Source organism: Pyrgilauda ruficollis, unplaced genomic scaffold (assembly GCF_017590135.1).
Source record: "Pyrgilauda ruficollis isolate IOZ18807 unplaced genomic scaffold, ASM1759013v1 scaffold150, whole genome shotgun sequence".
In the NCBI taxonomy this organism is placed as follows: domain Eukaryota; kingdom Metazoa; phylum Chordata; class Aves; order Passeriformes; family Passeridae; genus Pyrgilauda; species Pyrgilauda ruficollis.
This window is the reverse complement of record NW_024513655.1, coordinates 356,108-376,243: the sequence shown is the minus strand read 5'-3', so window position 1 is coordinate 376,243 and position 20,136 is coordinate 356,108. Positions and strand designations below refer to the sequence as shown.

The following is a 20,136-nucleotide window of genomic DNA, read 5'->3' as shown; positions in this document are numbered from 1 at the left end:
ACTTTCTGCTTGAAAATTCTGCACATATTGCAGAGGTTTTGGTCAAAGAGTTCCCTTTACTCTCTCGCATATTTTAATTCAGGCCATTTGAGAATAAAATACATACTGAAACGCATTTAATTGTGTTTTCATGAGTTTTTAATGATGTCTGCTTCATCAAGGGTGATGATCAGAGAAGCACAGAGTGTTTTGGGTTGGAAGGGTCATTAAAGACCCTCTCATTTCACCCCCTGCCATGGCAGGGACACCTTCCCCTATCCCAGGTTGCTCCAAGCCCTGTCCAGCCTGGCCTTGGGCACTGCCAGGGATTCAGGGACAGCCACAGCTGCTCTGGGCACCCTGGGTCACACCACCCTCACAGCCAGGAATTTCTTCCCAATATCTGATCTAAATTCTAAATGTTCTTGAATCCAATTTTCTGAGGCTCAGTTTCAAGCCCATCTTTGCTTAAAACTGTAGGACAAAGTGTGCAGGGAATGGGCACCACTCTGGAATCAATTAAAACTGTAGGACAAAGTGAGGTGTGCAGGGAATGGGCACCACTCTGGAATCAATTAAAACTGTAGGACAAAGTGAGGTGTGCAGGGAATGGGCACCACTCTGGAATCAAGACACCTCCAGTGACCTTGGGCAAGGCAGGGAGCTTCCCACCAAGCCCTGCTCTCTGGAGCAAACCCTGGCTCTGGGAGGAGGTGACCCCTGGGGAGTTTGGCCGTGTCTGGTGCTCAGCTGTGCCCTGTGAGCCCTGACTTGAGAGGGAGAAGATGCTCTGGCAGTAGGGAAATGGAAGGGGAATGTGGGGATTCGAGGTGTGGGGAGCAACATGGATGTCTCTGTGGGATCCTGGTGGTGTTTGCACTCCTTATTTCACCTCCTGTCTGTTTTTTCTCTCTTTCTTCCTCCCTCAGGCCTGGCCAAGGTCTTTTCTGCTCCAAGTTGCAGACACCTTTGTGAAGTGACCCTTAGACCAGGTTGTTTGAGGTGAGCAAAGCCCACGCCAGCCGCTGTCGATTAATTATTACTTCCAACCTCCTGCTTCTCAACCTTGGGAAACTGCTCGGTATTGGGTAATTCTTCATTTTTCTCCACCCCCCCCTCCCCAAATGGGCAGCAGTCAAAATACAACTTAGTCCAGGTTTAAAAAAAACCCTCCCTACCAAAACTGCAGAGACCAGAGCCCCTTTTGCAAAGGGGTCCTTGGGTAGAAGGGTGTCCAGGGGGATGTCCCCCTCAAGGCACAGGTTCAGGGACACCAGGGCCAGCAGCGTTTGGAGTGAGAGCCTGTGGCAGTGCCAGTGGCCTGGCAGGGAGACAAGGTGGAGTCTGGCTGTTTCGACACCGAGCTCTCCAGCCCTCGGCACGGTTTCCATTGGCACCTGTGCCGGCAGCCAAGAGGGAGACCTTTGCTCAGCTTCCCATTAACCATTTCCTTCTAATTAAAGGCATTCACCAGTCAGCTGCCACTGACCAGCTGGGAGGATAAATGAGTGGTCCCTGACCATCATGTCTCTCTGTTTCTGAAACTAATCTGGCAAATTTTTGGTATTGCAAGGAGGGGAGGAGATGGGTGCCAAGGGGTGCTTGGGAAAAGAGGTGTGAGGTTGTGCTTTTGGGGAGGAGAGGGAGGAACCCCTCACCCTGCAGCGTGCACAGGGGTGAGAACTGAGTGATGCAAAGCCCGCCTTAGTCCTGAACTTGAGCCCTCTCCCTGTGTACTGTTGTGAATGCCCAGTTCTGGTCGTGCACACCCCAGAAGGAGGGTGAATTCACCACCTCAATCTGCCCCAGGTGCTGCAGCCCTGGTGCCACCGAGCTGTCCCAGCAGCCTGGGGACCCCTGGCTGCCCATGCCCTTCCTTCCCACCCGTTTCAGGTGCTGCTCTGACAGCGTCCCCCTCTCCCCGTGTGACAGCCCTGAGTCAGGCTGGCCAGCCTGCTGCCTGGCCCTTATCACCTTTCCTTGTCTTATCTCCTTCCAGTAGGAATTGGGTTGGGATCGGGCGCCCCGGGAGCTCAGCGGGGAGCTCAGAGCGATGCAGGGGGCTGATAATGGCATTTCCTGGAGGCAGAGCTCTGGGGCAAGGGCTCCTCAAGAGCTCACAGGGGCTCTGAGGGCAGGGCTGAGATGGGTGACATGAGAAAACCCCTCTGCAGCACTGGATTCCTCACCTGCCCACAAAACAGCCGGTGCTGAGATCCTACTGGACACCTTGGAGGCAAAAAAGAGCTCGGAGAGACCTTGGGGACCTGGAATGATCCCAGGAGGTTGAGCAGGACGGAGATGCTGGTGGCCAAGCTGCAGCTCACACCAGCTGGGAGTGAACAGAACATCTCCTGCATCTGGAGCAGCACGGGGAAGTGAGCCACAGCTGAGGATCCAGACTTGTCTAAAAAAACACCCACCCCAAGGCACTGCCCCTGGGGTGAGCCTGGAGAATGCACCTCCTGGGCAAGCATGGGAATGGTCCCCTGGGACTGGGAATGGTCCCCTGGGACTGGGAATGGTCCCCTGGGACCGGCGGTGCAGACGCAGGAGGGATTCACTCCAGGCTGCCCACTGCCATCTGCCACCTGCAGAGCTGGTGGGGTCACCTCCCACCAGTGGTGGGCTCAGTTCACCCCATCAAGACTTGGGGCTGAGGTGGGGCTGGGGTTTGCACTCATGAGGGTGACAGTAAGGGACAAAGGCCACCAGCTGTCCTCCAGGGACCCCGGCTGAGTGGCCTGGGTGGAAAGCACGGCGGTGCCCTGCCGTCTGGGCTCCCTTCCAGGCTCATCATGGGACTCCCAGCAAATCCCCTGGGGCAATCTGATCTCCTGGACGCCAGGCACCTATCCCTCCCTCTGGCACGTCGGGCTTTCCATGGTTTAAGGTGCCAAAGTTCATTGACAGCGGTGGCAGCTCAGGCACACCCACAGCCCGTGCCACCCTCCGTGGGACAAGGCAGGTCACCCTGCCAGGAGGAAAGAAAACAAGGTGCAATAGGGATAAAGTCACTTTGCACCCAGGTATAAAACCTTGCAGGGAGGGGGGAAAAAATCACCCCTGTGATACATCCGGCATAAACCCTGGAAGCTGTAGGGCTGCTGGAAGACATTAGCTAGTTTTATTTCACAGAAGAGTCAGAACTGATGATGAAACTCTGTCTGAGGCCTCACAGAGACAAATGACAAGTTTCCCAGTACTCCTTGAATGGCTATCAAATGTGTCATAGTTAGAAGCCAGCCTGGAGGGACTTTTCCTCCAGTAGGTCCCATTCCAGGAAATTAGTCTGCCCTACACATTCCCTAGATTTGTCAGTGATCTAGGAGGCATCTTTGTTAAAAAACTGGTGAAGTTTCTACAAACTCTTGAGTAATTTAAGTGGCAAAAATCTATGTGGTAGAAGCCTCCTGTCTGTTGTGGGAAGGGATGGTCACCTCGTTGGGAAACAACTGGCCGTGGAGGGATGCAGTGCCACTTGTGCCTCCGCAGCTCCGCGATGGGTTCAGAGCGAAACCTCCACGAGCACGTCCTTGTGCTGCTGCTGTCACCACCTCCCCCGGCCCAGAGGGGACTGCTGTGTCCCCAGAGCGAGGTGCAGAGCACTGTACGTGCTCCCTGCACCAGCCACACGCCTCTGCACGGGGCCAGCAGCTTGCACAACCCGCAGGGTCAGGGACAGGGAGCGCAGCTCCGGCTCCCACAGCGTGTGTCCAGGCAAGCAGATTCATCCCCACTGTGGGGTGGCCAGATGAAAAATAAAGATTAGGGGAAGTGTTGGTGATGGTGGAAGGTTGTCTGGTAGCCCAGCTGGTTGGCATGGGACAAAAACATGCCCAAAATCCCTTGAAGCATCTCCAGTGCAGAGTGCTGTGGTCATTCTGCAAGTTGACTCCCAGATTTCCCTGTTGTCTTCTCATCCTTGGCTGGGCTGGGGCAGGCCCAGGGCTGAGCTAGAGGAAGGCTTGGTCAGCCCTGCACTGCCCCAGCTGCAAACACCTGAAATGGATTAAATCCTACCTGACATGGGATAAATCCTGCGGCAGTATTTGAGCCACCACATCAGCACCTCGGACTAGGAATACCATGAGAAGAGCCCTTGCAATCTGAGGAGGCACTCAAACTACAGTGAAATCACAGAAAGACCAAGTTAAAATAAAATAATCCAGTGCCCCCCACTTGCCTCCCTCCCTGTGAACTCCACTGAACTTTGAAAAACTAAAACAAAACAGGGCTGAGTTCAGCCTCAGTTCAAGTTGTAGATAAAGTTCAACCTACTTCTAATTTTGTCCTGACAATTCCCACCAGAAAATACGCTCCAGCACTGTGCCCTGGAGGTAAGCCAGCCCTGACCCTCACCAGCCCCCCCGGATGTCCCCAAAATCTCCTGCCCACCTGCAGGTGGGACAAAAAGCACGAGGCCAAGTGTGCCAGAGCCCCCAGGAGACCATCCCCTGGGGGTGGCCACGGTGCATCACCATGCCACAGGGCTGGCTGTCCCCATCTGTGTCTGGGCAGGGCCACCCTGGGCTGGGACAGGTCTCCAGGGGACAACTCCTTCTGAGACTAATTCTTTTCCCCCCACTGCTTCCCTTAGGAATGTCACTTAAATCCAGCACCATGGGAGCAATTAGAAGTGGAGAAGAGGGTGATTAGGGGAGGAATTGGGAGACCAGGGGCTGTGCATGGAGCATGAGAGGAGATGAGGCTCCCTGCCACCTCCTCCTGGCATTTCCAGGGGAACATGGCTGGCGGTGATTCCTAGGGGGATTTTGGGATGCAAAGCCAGTGCATCCCAGGGAAAATGGAGGTTGTGGATTCCCCACCTCTGGAAGTGTTCCAGACCAGGTTGGATAGGGCTTGGAGCAATCTAGGATAGTTGAAACCATAATTTTGAAGGTCCCTTCCAACCCAAACCATTCTGCAGTTCTGTGGTTCTATAGCGCGTGCAGAAAGCATTAACCAAGGGAGAAAACCCTTGCACAAGGTTCAGGGGACCCAAATGTGAACTGCAGGGACCCAGGATGGTCCCAGTTCCTAAAAAGGTGAGTGCAGGTGGTGACTGGCAGAAGGACAACTCATCCTTCCCAAGAAGGAGACATCCTCAGCTGTGAAAAGGGAGCTGGCCAAAAGTGACAGCACAGAGCTAGAAACCTGCCTGCAAACACAGAGGGAGCAAAGGGAAATATAAATTACAGAACAGGGAGCAAATGGAGAAAAAAATGTGTAAATTCAGCTGAAAAGCAGAACTCAGGCAGCAGCACTGGGTTATTTGGGTTTAGTCCCCTTGGGAGAGCAGTGAGTCCCTACAGCCCCCTTCAAGTACCCAGAAAATCAATGGAAATGCAATTTTACCTGAAGAATATATACAGCAGGATGTGTCCACGCCATGATTGTAAAAACTAATTACAGTCACCACATGCAAAACAATCCCTGCCCCAAACACTTCATGGCTCCCCCAAAAACAAGACTGCATTTATCTCTAAGAAATCAGCACAAACCCATGGTTTCTAACAAATACCCTGCATTTTTTGTGCTTGAAAAGAAGAGCAGAGCAGCCCTGCTAACTGGGGGTTGGTTTCTTACACAAGTTGTAAAATCCAGCCCTGGGGAGAGAAGTTACCTTTGCTGTAAAACAATCTGCCGACTGGATTTCACAATCTTTGTCGTCTTTCTCTCCCCACAGCAATATTTTTACGGTGTTTGCCCTCAAACCAGTTTTTCATCAGCCGACGTGTAATTACCACCAGACAGGTTTTGGATAACCCATCCCCCGGTGCAGCTTTTCCTCCCACCCTAATCTACCCAATCTTCCCGCCTTGCTTTGAAAACTGACCTCTTTTGGACCTCAAAATTTTAAATTATGAACAAAAAAAAAAGTCAATTTAAAATTGTTTTCTGAGGTTGGACGTTGTTAATCCCTGGAAATGTACAAGGCCAGGTTGGATGGGGTTTGGGACAGTGGAAGGTGTCCCTGCCCATGGCAGGGGGTGGAATGGGATGATCTTTAAGGCTCCTTCCAACCCAAACCATTCTGAGATTCCATGATTCTAGGATCAAGGCAGGGAGTCCTAAATGCTGGTCAGGATTTACTTTAGGGTTTCATCCCAAGAAGAAAAAAAAAAAGTGCCAGTGCCAGATAATTTGGCAGTGGCTGACAGATGGGACCTGGGGAAGCCCCAGCTCAGCTGACACCTGGCCTTGGTGCTCTCATGACCCACCTGGGCACGGCACAGGGCACAGGATTCTGTGCCAAGCAAGCTCAGGCTCCTGCAGAGCTCACTGCTGTTAGTTTTAAAGGTAAAAGAGCACTGCCTGCTGCCCACCTCCACCCACAGGACAAGCCAGAAGGAACTCCTCCCTGGAGCCTGAGTGAAGCAAGAGCAGCTAGGATTTGTCCCTTGGATTGGGAAACCTGGCTGCTGCTCCATCTGTACTTTCAAGCACCCTAGAAATAAAGCCCAGGCTTGGTGCTGCCTGTAGAAGTGTGGAAATGCTCTCCATAACCACCCCTTGGACTTTGCACAGGTCCTAGATGCCAGGGAATCTCATGGGCACTGTCTTGGCCTGCCCAGGCCGGAGGATGGAACGAGATGATCTGTAAGGTCCCTTCCAACACAAACCATTCAGTGATTCTGTGATTCCATGACCCCTCCTGCCCAGGCAGACCCCGCTGCAGCCCAGCTCCTCAGACAGCTGCTCCCACACTCCCACCAGTTGCAGGGATCTGCTCCAGGACCTGGTTTCTGCCCCCAGCTCCAGCACAGCCACTGCTTTAGGGTCACCAGCAGCACCAGCAGGGTCTGTGCAGTCCTACCCTGTCTTCCCAGGACCATTTAGGTTGGGAAAGCCTTCCAAGATCTATGACCAGTCCCTACCTTGTCACCCAGCCCAGAGCGGCATGTCCACTCCTTCCTTGGACAGTTCCATGGATGGGGACTCCACCTCCTTCCTGGGCACCCCCTTCCAATGCCTGACCCCCCTTTCCATGGGGAAATTCTTCCTGATGTCCACCTTGACGTTTTGGCTGCAAGGCCACACGTGTCAGGCATTTGGGCACCAAGAATGACAGAAACATTCTTGGGGCAGAAACACTGATGCATTTCCTCTGGCAGGGCTGGGAGGAGAGGAGCAGAGGCTGAAGCAAGCCCAGGACCATGGCAAAGGTGATTTCTCCCATCAAACCATTGCCATCTCCTGGCATCCCTCCCCCAAAGTGGAAACTTCTGACGGGAAAGCTCTGTGGGAAGTTATTGAAAAGGTCTGAGCTAATAAAATCCAATTTGTTTAAATGTTATTGCTACAGCAACACAACATACATTGAAACAAAACACTTTGGTGAAAAACCGGGATGATTTAGGACAGAATGCAATTCTCATCCTGGCATTTCTCTTGAGAGGGACTTGGCATTTTTTTCCCATTGGCTCTGGGCAGACAAAGCCAAACATCCATTTCTGGGACCATCCATCCTCAGACCCCACACTCACCTGTACCAGCAGGGACAACCACAGTGACCCTCCAAGAGGTACAGGCAGTGTCTGCATTCCTGAAAATGTTTTAATCAGTAATTTACTGCCCAAGGATGCAACATTTCTTGCAGAAATCTTTCTCTAGGAGTCCAGAGAAATCCTGGGGAGCAGGACAGACATCACGCTAGGCCCAGCAGTCACATTTTGTAGCCACACAAGTCTCCACCTTTATAGTTGGGGATCATAGTTCAGGACACAAAAGGAAGAGGCCACAGTCTTGTAATGAGCATTATTGTTTTAGTATTTTCTTGCATCCCAAGCAATAATCACTTAAGGTACAGTTCACCTGGCAAACAGAGCACCAATGCAGTTACATTTAGTTCACTTATCTTTGTTGCCCATTTTGCCACCAGCAGGAGCATTTAAAAACTCCTCTTAAAACTCAGCAGAGATATGGAGCTGCTGGAAGAGGAGAACATCCTGCACTCTGGCTGTTTGCAGGTTTGCCATGTTTTAGGGAAGCCAAGCAATCTTACTGAGATCCATGGAGTCTTTATTTGCTGCTGTCTGGGTTTTTGGCAGACATGAGGAATTCACAGAAATACTCCTGCATCTTGAAAGCTTCGGCTCTGTAGTGGTGCCCATCCATCTGCTCCTAATCTTGTGTTACTGCAGGTTATTTTCTCATGTAATACATCTTGGTGGTCCCAGGGGCCCCAGGGATTGTCTCTGCTCTTGGCCTGTCTGCTCCCAGCCCAACTCCAGTGCTGATAAACTCTTCCCAGAGCTGGTCCAGATGCTCAAATCCCTCGTTATGAACAGGCCAAACTCCAGAACACCCCAGAGCTGCAGGGTCTGGCTGCAGGTGGGGGCACATGATGGGGATGTTTAGGGGTGAAAAGGTGGCACAAGGTCAGATATGCTATTTAGAGAATCACAAAAGGGTTTGGGCTAGAAGGGAGCCTAAACACCCCCTTTTTTTCCACACCCTCCCATGGGCAGGGACACCTTCTCCCACCCCAGGCTGCTCCAAGCCCCATCCAGCCTGGCCTTGGGCACTGCCAGGGATCCAGGGGCAGCCACAGCTGCTCTGGGCACCCTGTGCCACACCAGCCTCACAGCCAGGAATTTCTTCCCAATATCTGATCTAAATTCTAAATGTTCTTGAATCCAATTTTCTGAGGCTCAGTTTCAAGCCCATCTTTGCTTAAAACTGTAGGACAAAGTGTGCAGGGAATGGGCACCACTCTGGAATCAAGACACCTCCAGTGACCTTGGGCAAGGCAGGGAGCTTCCCACCAAGCCCTGCTCTCTGGAGCAAACCCTGGCTCTGGGAGGAGGTGACCCCTGGGGAGTTTGGCCGTGTCTGGTGCTCAGCTGTGCCCTGTGAGCCCTGACTTGAGAGGGAGAAGATGCTCTGGCAGTAGGGAAATGGAAGGGGAATGTGGGGATTCGAGGTGTGGGGAGCAACATTGATGCCCCTGTGGGATCCTGGTGGTGTTTGCACTCCTTGTTTCACTCAATCAGGTTTTCCCCTCTCTTTTTTTTGCCTTCAGGCCAGGAAAAAAGGCAGGCACTTCAGTTAGGCAAAAATTAATTGTCTTAGGCTTAAGAAGGGTTTTCCAGAGGAGACCTTGGAGTAATCCTGTTTTTTCTGAGACTGGCTCAGTTGGTCAGAGCACGGTGCTGGTAATGGCAACGTTGTGGCTTCCTCCCTGTGCGTGCCACTCACTGAAGACTGGACTTGATGGTCCCTGCAGGTCCCTTCCAGGTCAGAATATTCTGTGACTTTGTGACAAACATCTTGAGTATCATTTTCAAAGACTATTTTTAACAGGCAGCAGTGGTTGGCGAGCCCTTGTTGCTGCAGCACTGGGTGGAATGTATGTGATTAAACTGGGGGGTCCCCCAGGCCCAGCTGGGGTAGGACACAAAGAGGTGGGAAGTTCACCTTGGGCAGAGATGGGGAGCAGGGGAGCGGGCAGCTGTGGAGGCAGATCAGGAGACAGGCTCCATCTATCACCCACGGAGCTCTGAGCCCTCTCCACCATTCCCAAAAGCTTTCACCCCTGTGAGGAGTGACAGGGAGAGGGACCAAGCCTGACGGGAGGAGCAGCAGGATGTGACCAGTGCCAGAGCACTGAGCCATCCCACAGAGCCCTCCTGAGCTGCGTTTCCACCACCAGGGATTCTGCTCCCACCCTACCCCCCCACATATTCCTTCCTTTCCATCCTGAACTAAAGGATGGTCCCTCCCAGAGCAGGAGAAGCGACAGCGCGTACCCACAAAGAGATGGGGAAATGTCAAGCTTTAAACATTTATTACTCAGATGATGCATTTTATAGCATACAGTGGGTCTGGATGTTCTATAAACAAAGACTGAATTGCCACAAAGAGTTATGAGCTCCCTTGTTTTAACAGTCTCTGAAATGCTGAAAACAATGAGTTTGTGACTTCTCTAAGTATGAATATCTAGTCTTTACTCTCCCCAAAACATTTTTCCATTTTTTTTTTATTTAATTTTTTAAAGCGCTTAGTTTAACAAATATGATTAAATTAAAAATGTTGCTTTTTCAAATGCAAATAAATACATTAAAAAAAATTGCTAGCGTTAACTCCGTGTTCTGCAGGACACCACAGCTCCCTTGGCTATTGACAGTGGACTTAGCAACCCTTAGTATAATTTCTTCTGAAAAAATACTGAAAATATCACCAGGACTGCTTAATAGCTATCACCAAGAAGAGCAAAATTAGTGTAAAGCCATAAAATACCCAGCAGGGAAATAAAAAAAAAAAATAAATCATATTTAAGATTTTGAGAGATTTCCAAGTGAGTGTGTTATAAAAATAAGCATGAAAATAAATCATAAGTTATTCTGACAAGTTTTCTTTCAAAGCCATCAATCATGCCAAGAATAGATACTCATTAATCTCCTTCAGGGGAATAGGGGAACCAAGCAAATCACTTACTTTTCCTTTTTTTTCCTCCCCATTTTTGTTTCACCTCCATATACACGAGAGTTCTCCGAACAGCAGTAGAATCCCTCATGGGAAACCAAGCAAGTCACTTTCTGTGTAGCAAAACTCATCAGTTTGGAAAGATTTTTACCAGGAACGAGGTGAATAATAATCTGGGGAGCCTGGCAGGGTGCCAGGAAACCTGCTCTGGATCCCAGGGAGACGGGCACAGAGGTGATGCTGCAGCCACTTGCCTCCGCACCACCCCGAGGTTTGGCCCCACACACATTTGGCCCGAGGGGTTTGCTTTCCCCCTTTGCTGATGTAGTTGTATGGGGACAACGCAGTAAAACCCCACACAAATACTTTTATTCAGCAGCAAGGATGGAATCTGGCTGATTTAGGGAGATGTAGCTGGTGGCTTTGCACCCAAAAATACGTGTCGGAGAATTGCGCTCTTTGGCGACCGTTTGTAAAGTAAGCCAAAAGATTAAAAAAAAATAAAAGAGAGAGAAAAAAACACTCCAGGATCCCCAGGTGCTCTCATCCCCAAAAATTCCCCAGCGCTGTTCCCCATCCTGCCCATCAAATGTCCTCGTGGTACCTCTTTTCCCTCTTTCCTGGTGAATGATGTCATGTGTCTGCCGGCTTCCTGCTGATGGACTGCAGAAAGATACCACTGGCAGCATGTAATTTCTGGGGAGAAACCCCCGTTTTTGGTCAACATTTTGATTCTCAGACATCAACAGAGTGACTGATGTATCAAAGCAGTTAATGGCTGGATGAATGTATGCTAACAGCAGAGATAAATGGCAAGACATTAAAAAACGACAGATTTCACATGAAAGTTCTTCATTCCAGTGTTGGATGGGAAAGTCATGGGTCAAGCTTGGTCAGTGGAGGTTGCAGGATTGCCCCACAATGAGAAAATTGAATAAGCTTTCATAGCAGGTAGGGGTAGGGAAAATGCTTTAGGAGAAATACTGCCCTGTGGCTTACACTTTGAATGCCTCCTGATGCACTGATGGGTGAAAATTCAAGTTATTAGAAAAAAAATCCCCAATTATCTGTGTTTTTATTTTCTTTTTTCTTCTTTCACTACATCCCAAGAAAAAATTCTGTGGGAAGTGAGAAGTTGCAGGGGCCAGAGTGGCAGTCTGGATCACTGCTGGCAGGATCCCTGGCACCACAACCCATCAGGTTGCTGTCCCTGCTATAGGACTTTGCTGTTCTTAAAAAGAAAAAAAAAAAGAAAAAAAACCAAAACAAGACAAAACTGTTTTTCAGGCCTTCTCCCAGAAGACTGACACTCTGCCTGAGTGCACTGTGATGGGTGTTATATCCCCTTCTCCTCCACTCCTTGAGAATTCAGGGAGCAGGAAAAACAAAAGAGCAATGGGCACAGCCCTGAGCCTTGTAATACTGATGGGCTTTGCCGTCCTAATGAAGTTCATCTGCTCATTAATACTACCAAACCTCATTGCTACTCATGAAGCTGACCCAACGCAAGGCGCCGTCACTGTGCGAAGCTCCTGGGCTCGAATAAGTGAAGCAAAAATTAGTTTTTCCAGACAATTCTAGTGAACTCAGCAATCATTTTGCTGCTTTCTAGGTAGCCAGGAAAACTGAAGCTCCTGTTTCCAGCTCCTCTTGTTCCAAGCGCAGAATGAAAACTGGATCAGCAGACAACCAGACGAAAATCCAGGTAATATTGAACTGCAGCATCAAACTCTCACCCCCCTGCAATCCATTTTCTGCTGAAAATTTCTGCCCTTTAAATTTTGCAGCAAGAGCTTCCTCCCCATCACAGACAGACCAACACATTCATAAGGCACCCAAGAACATACTGCACATCCAAGGAGGTCGGGGTGAAATCTCTCTTCTCTACAAGCCACCAGAAATCCAATGTTTTGCTTGGAAAAACGGGTATGAGCTGCTGAGCTCAGGTCCAGCCTGCCTGGTCCAGGCTCCGTGTGCACCATCCTTGTGGCATAAATTCTCTTATCATACAAGGAATAAATTGAACAGTGAGAAGAAACCATCATGGGCTGATGCCATCATGCCTTCCTTGGCTCCTGCAGGCAGGATGGGGCAGTCTCCACCCTCGCTAGGTTTCACTAGAAAAATCACCTGGAGGGATTTCCTAAGTCAAAGTGTTGCCAGATCAGCAAACAGGAGCCCACCATGTCTTCTTCATGATTCAGGTGTTGCCCCAGACCATCCTCTCACCCCCTGTGTGGCACCTCCCCACTGTCCCCCACAGCTGTTCTCTCCCTCGGGATGCTCCAGCATGGAGCCATGAGGGGATCCTGGAGCCCCCTGGGGATCCCCGAGCACACCCTGCCTCTCTGAAGATGTCCCCCATCCCTCAATGGCACTGTGCCACTTACAATGAGCACGGGACAGAGCTGCTCCTGCACACTGCACACACCTAGGAACGCTGGATAGCATACTCAGCTAGTTAGAAGCCAGGCTCAAACTTCTATTTTTGGCTTTTTCTATTTTTCCCTCTTCTTTTTTTCCTTTTTTTTTTTTTCGCTATATGCTGCTTGTCTTCTCTTTACCAGTCTCCAAAAAACATCAAACCTTCATTTCTCCCTTGCCCTGTACATTATTAGGCCCAACTATAACAGGCCTGGATTTAAATGTATAATTACAACCATGACAGTAATAACAATAAAGCACTCCTTCAACGGAAAAAAAAAAAATTATTACGAAAAAAAGTTAAATGATTATAGTGGCTGAGGAATAACGGCGACTTGAACAGCAAGAGCCACAGAATCCCCTGTTTTTAGAGCCCCCAGCTCAAAGGACACATTTCTCAATCCACCGAGGAGGTTACTGGCAAGATGACAGTGGCTATGTAACTTCTGCAGTGGCTTTAGGACTCCTTTAAAACACTCCTTCTGCTTCAGCATCTTCACAAAAACCGTTGCCCAGCTCGAGGGAAGGCGCTGCTCTCCCCGTCCCCGAGCTGGTCACAACTGTCCGTCCAACAATACAATAAGAGAAGAAGAAATTACGAACGCTCTAGGAAAGTATACCCAGTGCAAGTAAGAAAGTCGTCCCGCTCTCCAATCTGCCTCTGAAGGGGTGGCGGGTAGGTGGGGGAACACACAGAAAGTCGAAAACAAGAGAAGGAGGGGGGGACCTAACGCAAGCCCCGCTTGACAAAAGCCATCAATTATGAGCGTCTGGTGTAGTGTGTGCCTGGCTTTGTCCTCCCGAGACATCTGCTGCGTGCTGTCTCCTGCCAGTTGGCCAGGGCAAGGCAGGAGGACGGCGTGAAAACAATACTAGCCCCCACTTAGATTATTTTTTTTTCCCCCTCCTTTTCCAAATTCTCTGTCTTCTTTCGAAAGCCAAACAATAACCCGGCGGGATGCGCTGCTGCTGCTTGAGCAATGAGTTCAGAAAAAGAAACCCCTAAAACAAAACCACGGCAGGGAGGAGGGGTGGCACTTGGCGACGCGGCTGAAAAAGAAACATGCTGCTCCCTCCCCACCCCACGAACGTATTCTCGAGCATGCTGGGGTTTGGTCTGCTGGGGGATTTAAATCAGAAAAGCTCTTGCCGGGTCCCTTCAAGGCGCGTGTCTTCTTCTCGTCCCTTACCACCCCACCTTGCCCTGCCCCTCAAGCCGTCAGTTTTTGGATGGTCTTGTTGTAGTACTGCGTGATGGTGGGCGTCAGGGGGTTCCAGTTGTTGGCGTGCAGCTCGATGACCTCCAGCAGCAGGGACCTGGTCAGCATGGACTCGGAGGGACACAGCATCTTGTCGCGTGCTATCGCCAGCAGCTCTGTCATCATCTCGGGCAGCTGCTCCTCCAGCAGCCGGCCGGTGCTCTGCAGCTGTCGGGAGAAGAAGGGGTCAGCCATGGATTACTGATCCTTGTGGGTCCCTTCAAGCTTGAGACAGGCTAGGATTCTATCAGTCTAAGATGTTAAAACACCCCTCCGGCTTTTTACAGACACCTCCCGTCCCTTCGATTCCGCCCTGCCTGGTGCAGGCAAGGTTAAAGGCGTCACAGCTTTTGAAAACCAAAACCACCCAGCAGCAGGCTCCAAGAGCTGAACACGAAGGGCGAGGTTTTCAAAAGCATCCGAGCCAGGCTGCTGGAGGAGTGAATGGTTCAGCTCCCACTGACTTCAAAGGCAGCAGCGACGGATTGCTTTTGAAAAAAAAGAAAAAAAAAAATCCCACCTAAAAATCATGCTATTGTCAAAACAAAGTGCAGGCTGTGATGTGGTATTCCTGCCTTCTACCTGGCCCTTCATTTACTCGCTGATTCAGAGCTCCCAGTGACTCCCAGTCATTAGGTGGAATAAGCAGAACGCGCCTGTGTGCATAACAAATCCTGCCCTGCCGAGATCTGCACTTATACCTGTTGTGCTGCTTTGCTAAAGGCAGCCAAGAGCTTTTTCTAAAACAATTACTCCTTGGAGAGCCTCCACTGAGTAGCACAAGCCCTAGGTGGTTCCACAGAGAAGTCCAAGTTTGGGGTGGACAGCAATGAGTCCGTGGGAGGCTCCCGAAAGCAGAGCTCCCCAAAGTCCTCACCTTAAAAATCAAATCCGCCTCCTCATCTGCTTTGCAATTTTAACTATTCACGCAGCAACTTCAACTGCTCTCTGCAAGAAGAGAATCTATCCACATGGGCCCATCACTTCCCAAAAAAAAGTAACCAGTAGAACTCTGCTAGAATTCACAGAATTGTAGAATCAGCTAGGTTGGAAGAGACCCCCCAAGGTCATTGAGTCCAACTTGTGACTGATCACCACCTTGTCAGCCAGACCAGAGCACTGAGTGTCACGTCCAGGTGTTTCCTTCTCTGCAAAACTGCTGCTGAGCACAGCGAGTCATGGAGCAGCTTTTGCTCCAATACAGCTTTTTCTGTGATTAAAAACTTAATGGAGGGTGAGATCTGAAGGAACCAGGAGGATATAATATTGTGATGGGACCCCAGGTACCAAACTTCTTGCATCCATTCACATGCATCAGGAACCCAGTGACAGAGTCTCAAGAGCTCTTATCTCACTGTGGTCTTCTACCTAAACTGTTCTTGTGAGAGCCCACCTGGGATCCTGAATCCAGCTCTGGGGTCCTCTGAACAAGAAGGACATTGACCTGCTGGAGTGAGGCCAAAGGAGGCCATGAAGCTGCTCCAAAGTTTGGAGCCCCTCTGGTCTGGAGGCAGCCTGGCCCAGCTGGGGCTGTTCCCCTGCACAAGAGAAGGCTCCAGGGACACCTCAGAGCCCCTGCCAGGGCCTCCAGGGGCTCCAGGAGAGCTGCACAGGGACTGGGGACAAGGCCTGCAGGGACAGCACACAGGCAATGGCTGCCACTGCCACAGGGCAGGCACAGATTTTGGCATCTTGGGCAGGAATTGCTGGCTGGCAGGGTGGGCAGGCCCTGGCCCAGGGTGCCCAGAGCAGCTGTGGCTGTCCCTGGATCCCTGGCAGTGCCCAAGGCCAGGCTGGAGAGGCCTTGGAGCAACCTAGTGGAAAAGTGTTCATGATCATTGCAGACAGGTGTTGGACTAAATGACCTCCGAAGGTTCCTTCCAATCCAAACCATTTGATCATTCCAAAATGCACAGAGGCCACACAGCTGTTGGGTCAGGAAGCATCCAACAGCTGCTTGACACATGCATGGTCAAGGATGCCTGGGGTAAAGCAATGAGATCAGGGCAGGTGTAGAGGTGCTTCCCTACCTCCATGGAACAGCAAAGCACAGCATCTTCCTTCACATCCTGAGATTGCAACAACTGCAAAAGAGAGAAGAGACAAACAGTGAGCAATGCATGACCTTCTTCCTCCTCCTCCTCTCTTACAACTTTCCTTCTATGTCTTTGTCCAGCTTGGCTTTTGACACTTCCAGGAGGAAAGGACACAAAGTCAGAAGAAGGGGAGAAAACCGATTGTCCACACAAAAATTTAAAGTAAGCAGTGACAAAACATGGGGTAAAATTTAGATTAACAACTTTCATAATAGGTTTTGTTTAGGTTACTTTGCTTTTTTTTTATTTCATGGCAGGCAGTGAGAAAACACTGACAGGGAATAAATGCAGCCATCAGTCAACAACACTGGAGTAGCACAGACCTAGGAGCGGCTGTTTGGAAAGGAAGGGCTCTGCCACCCACCCCTGAACCTCTCCATCCCCGTGGGGACACTTCTGACAGCCACAAAACTGCCTGAGCTACTTCCAATTCACTGCAATTAATGTGGCTCCTTCTAGGCTGGTTACACAGTGCTGCAAGGGCAAGGGGTGCCAATGAAACTACAGAGTGCCATGTGCACCAACTCCAACCCTGCCCTGCTCTCCACGAACTCCGTGTTACAAACACGAGCTTGCAAGGAGGAGCAGCTTTCAGGAAAGACCCAAAATGTTGTTGGGCATGGCACAGGATGGTGCAGAAAGATGCTCATCTCTCTTGGTTCAGACTCAGGGTGTGCAATGCGGGTCAACAGCTCCACCTGACAATGGCAAAGTGTAGGAGCTCAGCATGTCTCACCCCAGAAACACTGAAACCATGAGCAAGGACCCTCAAAATGAGACCAAAAATATGGATTTTTCTTTGTTCTCATCTTTATGACAATTACAGGTACTGGCAATGCTCAAGGCTATAGCCACTTCCATCCCATCACTTTGGAATGAACAAGCCCTGATGGCCCTGAGATAATCCCTGTGTGCAGTAACCACTGAGCAAAAGGAGAGAAGATGGGAAAACTGGCTTCACTATCATCTGACATTCATTAGAGAGAAGCAGAGTTTTTAAAAGCAGTTGTACTGATTAAAACTGCCCATATAAATATCACTCAGTGTAACTAAATGTTACTCCAAAGTCATATCCATTAGTTAAAACCAGAATTGTGACTCTAGGCCTTACCACCTCTCCGCCCCATTCTTATTTTTCCTTGTTTCCTTTCCTCTACAAATAAATGTCTGTTTACCAGTTCCACGCTGGTTGGAAAACAGACAGGGGAAAGAAGAGATAACGCAAGGAACTACCACTGCTCTCAGAGCTTTGTCTTCTGTTTTTGGCAGAAGGCAGATTGTTTGCTTTGAAGATGGTGTTCACAGCATCTCACTGAGCACTCTGTCCCTCTCATCAGCCAAAGCTTCAGCCAGTGTTTTTCAAATCATCCAACACGTTTTTTTTTCTACCCACCCCCCCCGCCCCCCAGTTTATCTTTCTGCTAAGTTGTTTGGAAAATGTTAGTTAAGCCCAAGCCGTGTGCTCTAAGTTCTCACGAACAGTTCAGATTCTTCACAAGAAAACATGAGATTATTTTAAACCCAACACCAACAACGAAAAAAAATATCAGTTAGGGAAAAATATAAACAGGCAGTAGTCCAGATATTCCCTCCTGGGGTATTTAGCTCATGAGCATGGCATGAAGCAGGGTTGCAAATAAAGCAAGAGACAATACCTTTTAACAACACCTTTCTTATTTTTGGTATTCTTTAGCAAAGAACATAACACAAAAATGAAAGAATGAAAGTAGAGTAAGGATTGACTCCAGCCCTTCCTCTGCCATGGTCTCCTCAGTGATCTTGCTCCCTGCCCAGGATATGTGGTCATAGAAAGGCTGCAACCTCACTAGCCCCAGCTTCCCACACACAGGGTTGGGACACGCTTCCCTACCTCAAAAGGTGTTTGTGAGGATGAACATGTCCCTGTCAAGTGCTCAGATACTTTGCTAATGAGGAACAGTCTCACCTACTTATGATGAAACAGAGAACACATCCTACCCCCAGCCCTGGGCAGGCACCCTCCAACTTCACTGCCCTCGTGGACACCTGATCTTCATCTGATGTGACTTGGCTGAACAAGGAGAATGTGTGTGCTCCAGTGTGTCCATCAGGGTGCCATGTGCCCCACCTTGTCCATGGAGACAGCGTGTGCTCCACCTTGTCCATGGAGACACCATGTGCTCCACCTTGTCCATGGAGACACCGTGTGCTCCACCTTGTCCATCCAGGTCCCATGCACTGCACCTCATCCACCCAGGATCCACCAGCTCCATTGCTCCAGAGGCACCGTGTGCTCCAACATCCCTGCGAGGCACCATGTGCCACACTTGTCAACCCAAGTACCACATGCTCCACTGCTCCAGCAGGCTACCAAGAGATACCAGTTTGAGGCACTACAGGTGCCTCTGCCTGAGACATGCAGGCTGGGGAGGTCCACAGCCTGCCCACCAAGCCCAGGCATGACGGGACAGCCCAGCAGTGAGATCTGCTGGTGACCTGGACAACCAGAGTCCAAATCCATGGCCACAGATGGCTGCCAGCCACTTGCATCAGTGCAACAGACTGAAGCCTGGAGGATCAGAACGATGCCACTGTTTCTCTTTGTGCTGCTGACCATGTTTGTAGCATGCCGGGGTGTAGGTACTATCTGCTTCTGACCCCTGCATGACAGAGCAGGAGGAGATCAGGGAGCCTGGCGTGGGCACTGAACCTTGCACTGAACCTTGCTGACTGCAAGGACTGTGCTGCCTGTGGTCCCACCATGGATGTCCCCACCCACCAATGACAACTTGCATGTATTTCTCAAAGGGTATTTAATCCCCACTGATTGTGCACCAGGCACTCAAAGCTCTGGGGTGGTTCCTTCAGCCAGAGCACAGTGTTCCCCAAAGCTCTGTGACCCTGAGTCAGACCTGACCAGGGCTAAAAAAAAAAAAAAAAAAAAAAAAAAAAAAAAATTTGCGAGCTCCACAGAAATCACAGCCCTAAAGTTCCGGCACTCGTGTGACCACCCAGCCAACTGCATTCACTGTTTGCAATGTAATTCGTATTTACTTAAAATATTTTAAGGTAAACACTCTATACTCATTCAATTAGCACTCCCACATTGGAATTATTATTTATTTAACTATTTATAGCCGCTCCTCCCTGCTGTGTGCCTCTGCCCAAATCCCACTGTGGGCACCATCCCATCCCTCTCCACCAGGTTCCCACAGGGTTCAAACCAGCTGGTGGACGTGGACGAGGGATCTGAAAGAGGAGCATGAGGCAGACAAGAGGGCAGGTGAGCTGGGACTCACGCGCTCCTCAGTTTAACCTGTAATCATCCCCTGGAGGCTGGGGCTGTCTGCGAGAAAAACTTCCCTTTGCTCTCCAGCCGGTTTCCCCTGTATCGGGCGAAGCTGGGCAATGAAAGCAGCAGTTCCTGCTGGAGAGCAGACAAAGAGTCTGCCTGATTTCCTAAGAGAGGAGGCTGCATGCCAGAATCTGCCCGGCCAGTCATATAATACCCAGCCTCAGTTGCGAAAGGCTTCTCACTTTTGTTTCTGGTGCTGGACTCGCTGCCTCGCAGACTGGTGTGAGATATCAGGCGCCTTCTCATCCAAATTTCTGTATCACAGAGATGAGCACTGGGCAAGGTCCTCTGTCCAAGAGCCAGTGTGCCCAGGTGGGCTCCAGGTGCTAGGTATTTGCATAAAGAACCCAAACTAAGTTTTAGGGTCTGCTCCTGGAAGTGGTGTGTGCTGTGGTGAGTTGCAGTGCCTTGCAAGGTGGCTCCTGAGCGCAACTGGTATCCATGGCGTGCTACTGGAACCCATCTCCCCCAGCCTCCATGGCCAGAGCCTTCTCTTCACATTTCTGCAGAGATAAGCATCATAAGCCACATGAGGTGGACATGCAGCCATGGCTGTAGGACCAAAGGAGCCCTAAAACTGCAGCTATGCCTCCTCACAGACAGAGCCAGCTTG

The 20,136-nt window shown here is 50.2% G+C and overlaps 1 protein-coding gene across 3 annotated transcripts in view; it reads right to left on the bottom strand.

Annotated features, from left to right (window-relative positions):
• Positions 1–9,755: 9,755 nt before the first annotated feature.
• The window catches only part of CTIF (cap binding complex dependent translation initiation factor), a 145,083-nt gene continuing 134,702 nt past the window's right edge, over positions 9,756–20,136 (bottom strand). For all 3 annotated transcript variants that reach the window (XM_041461661.1, XM_041461663.1, XM_041461664.1), the window contains 2 exons: positions 16,124–16,177; positions 9,756–14,261 (listed from right to left, as the gene is read on the bottom strand). In XM_041461661.1, coding sequence (XP_041317595.1) covers positions 14,046–14,261; positions 16,124–16,177 — 270 coding nt within the window. In that variant the 3' untranslated portion in view covers positions 9,756–14,045. The remainder of the gene's footprint in view (positions 14,262–16,123; positions 16,178–20,136) is intronic.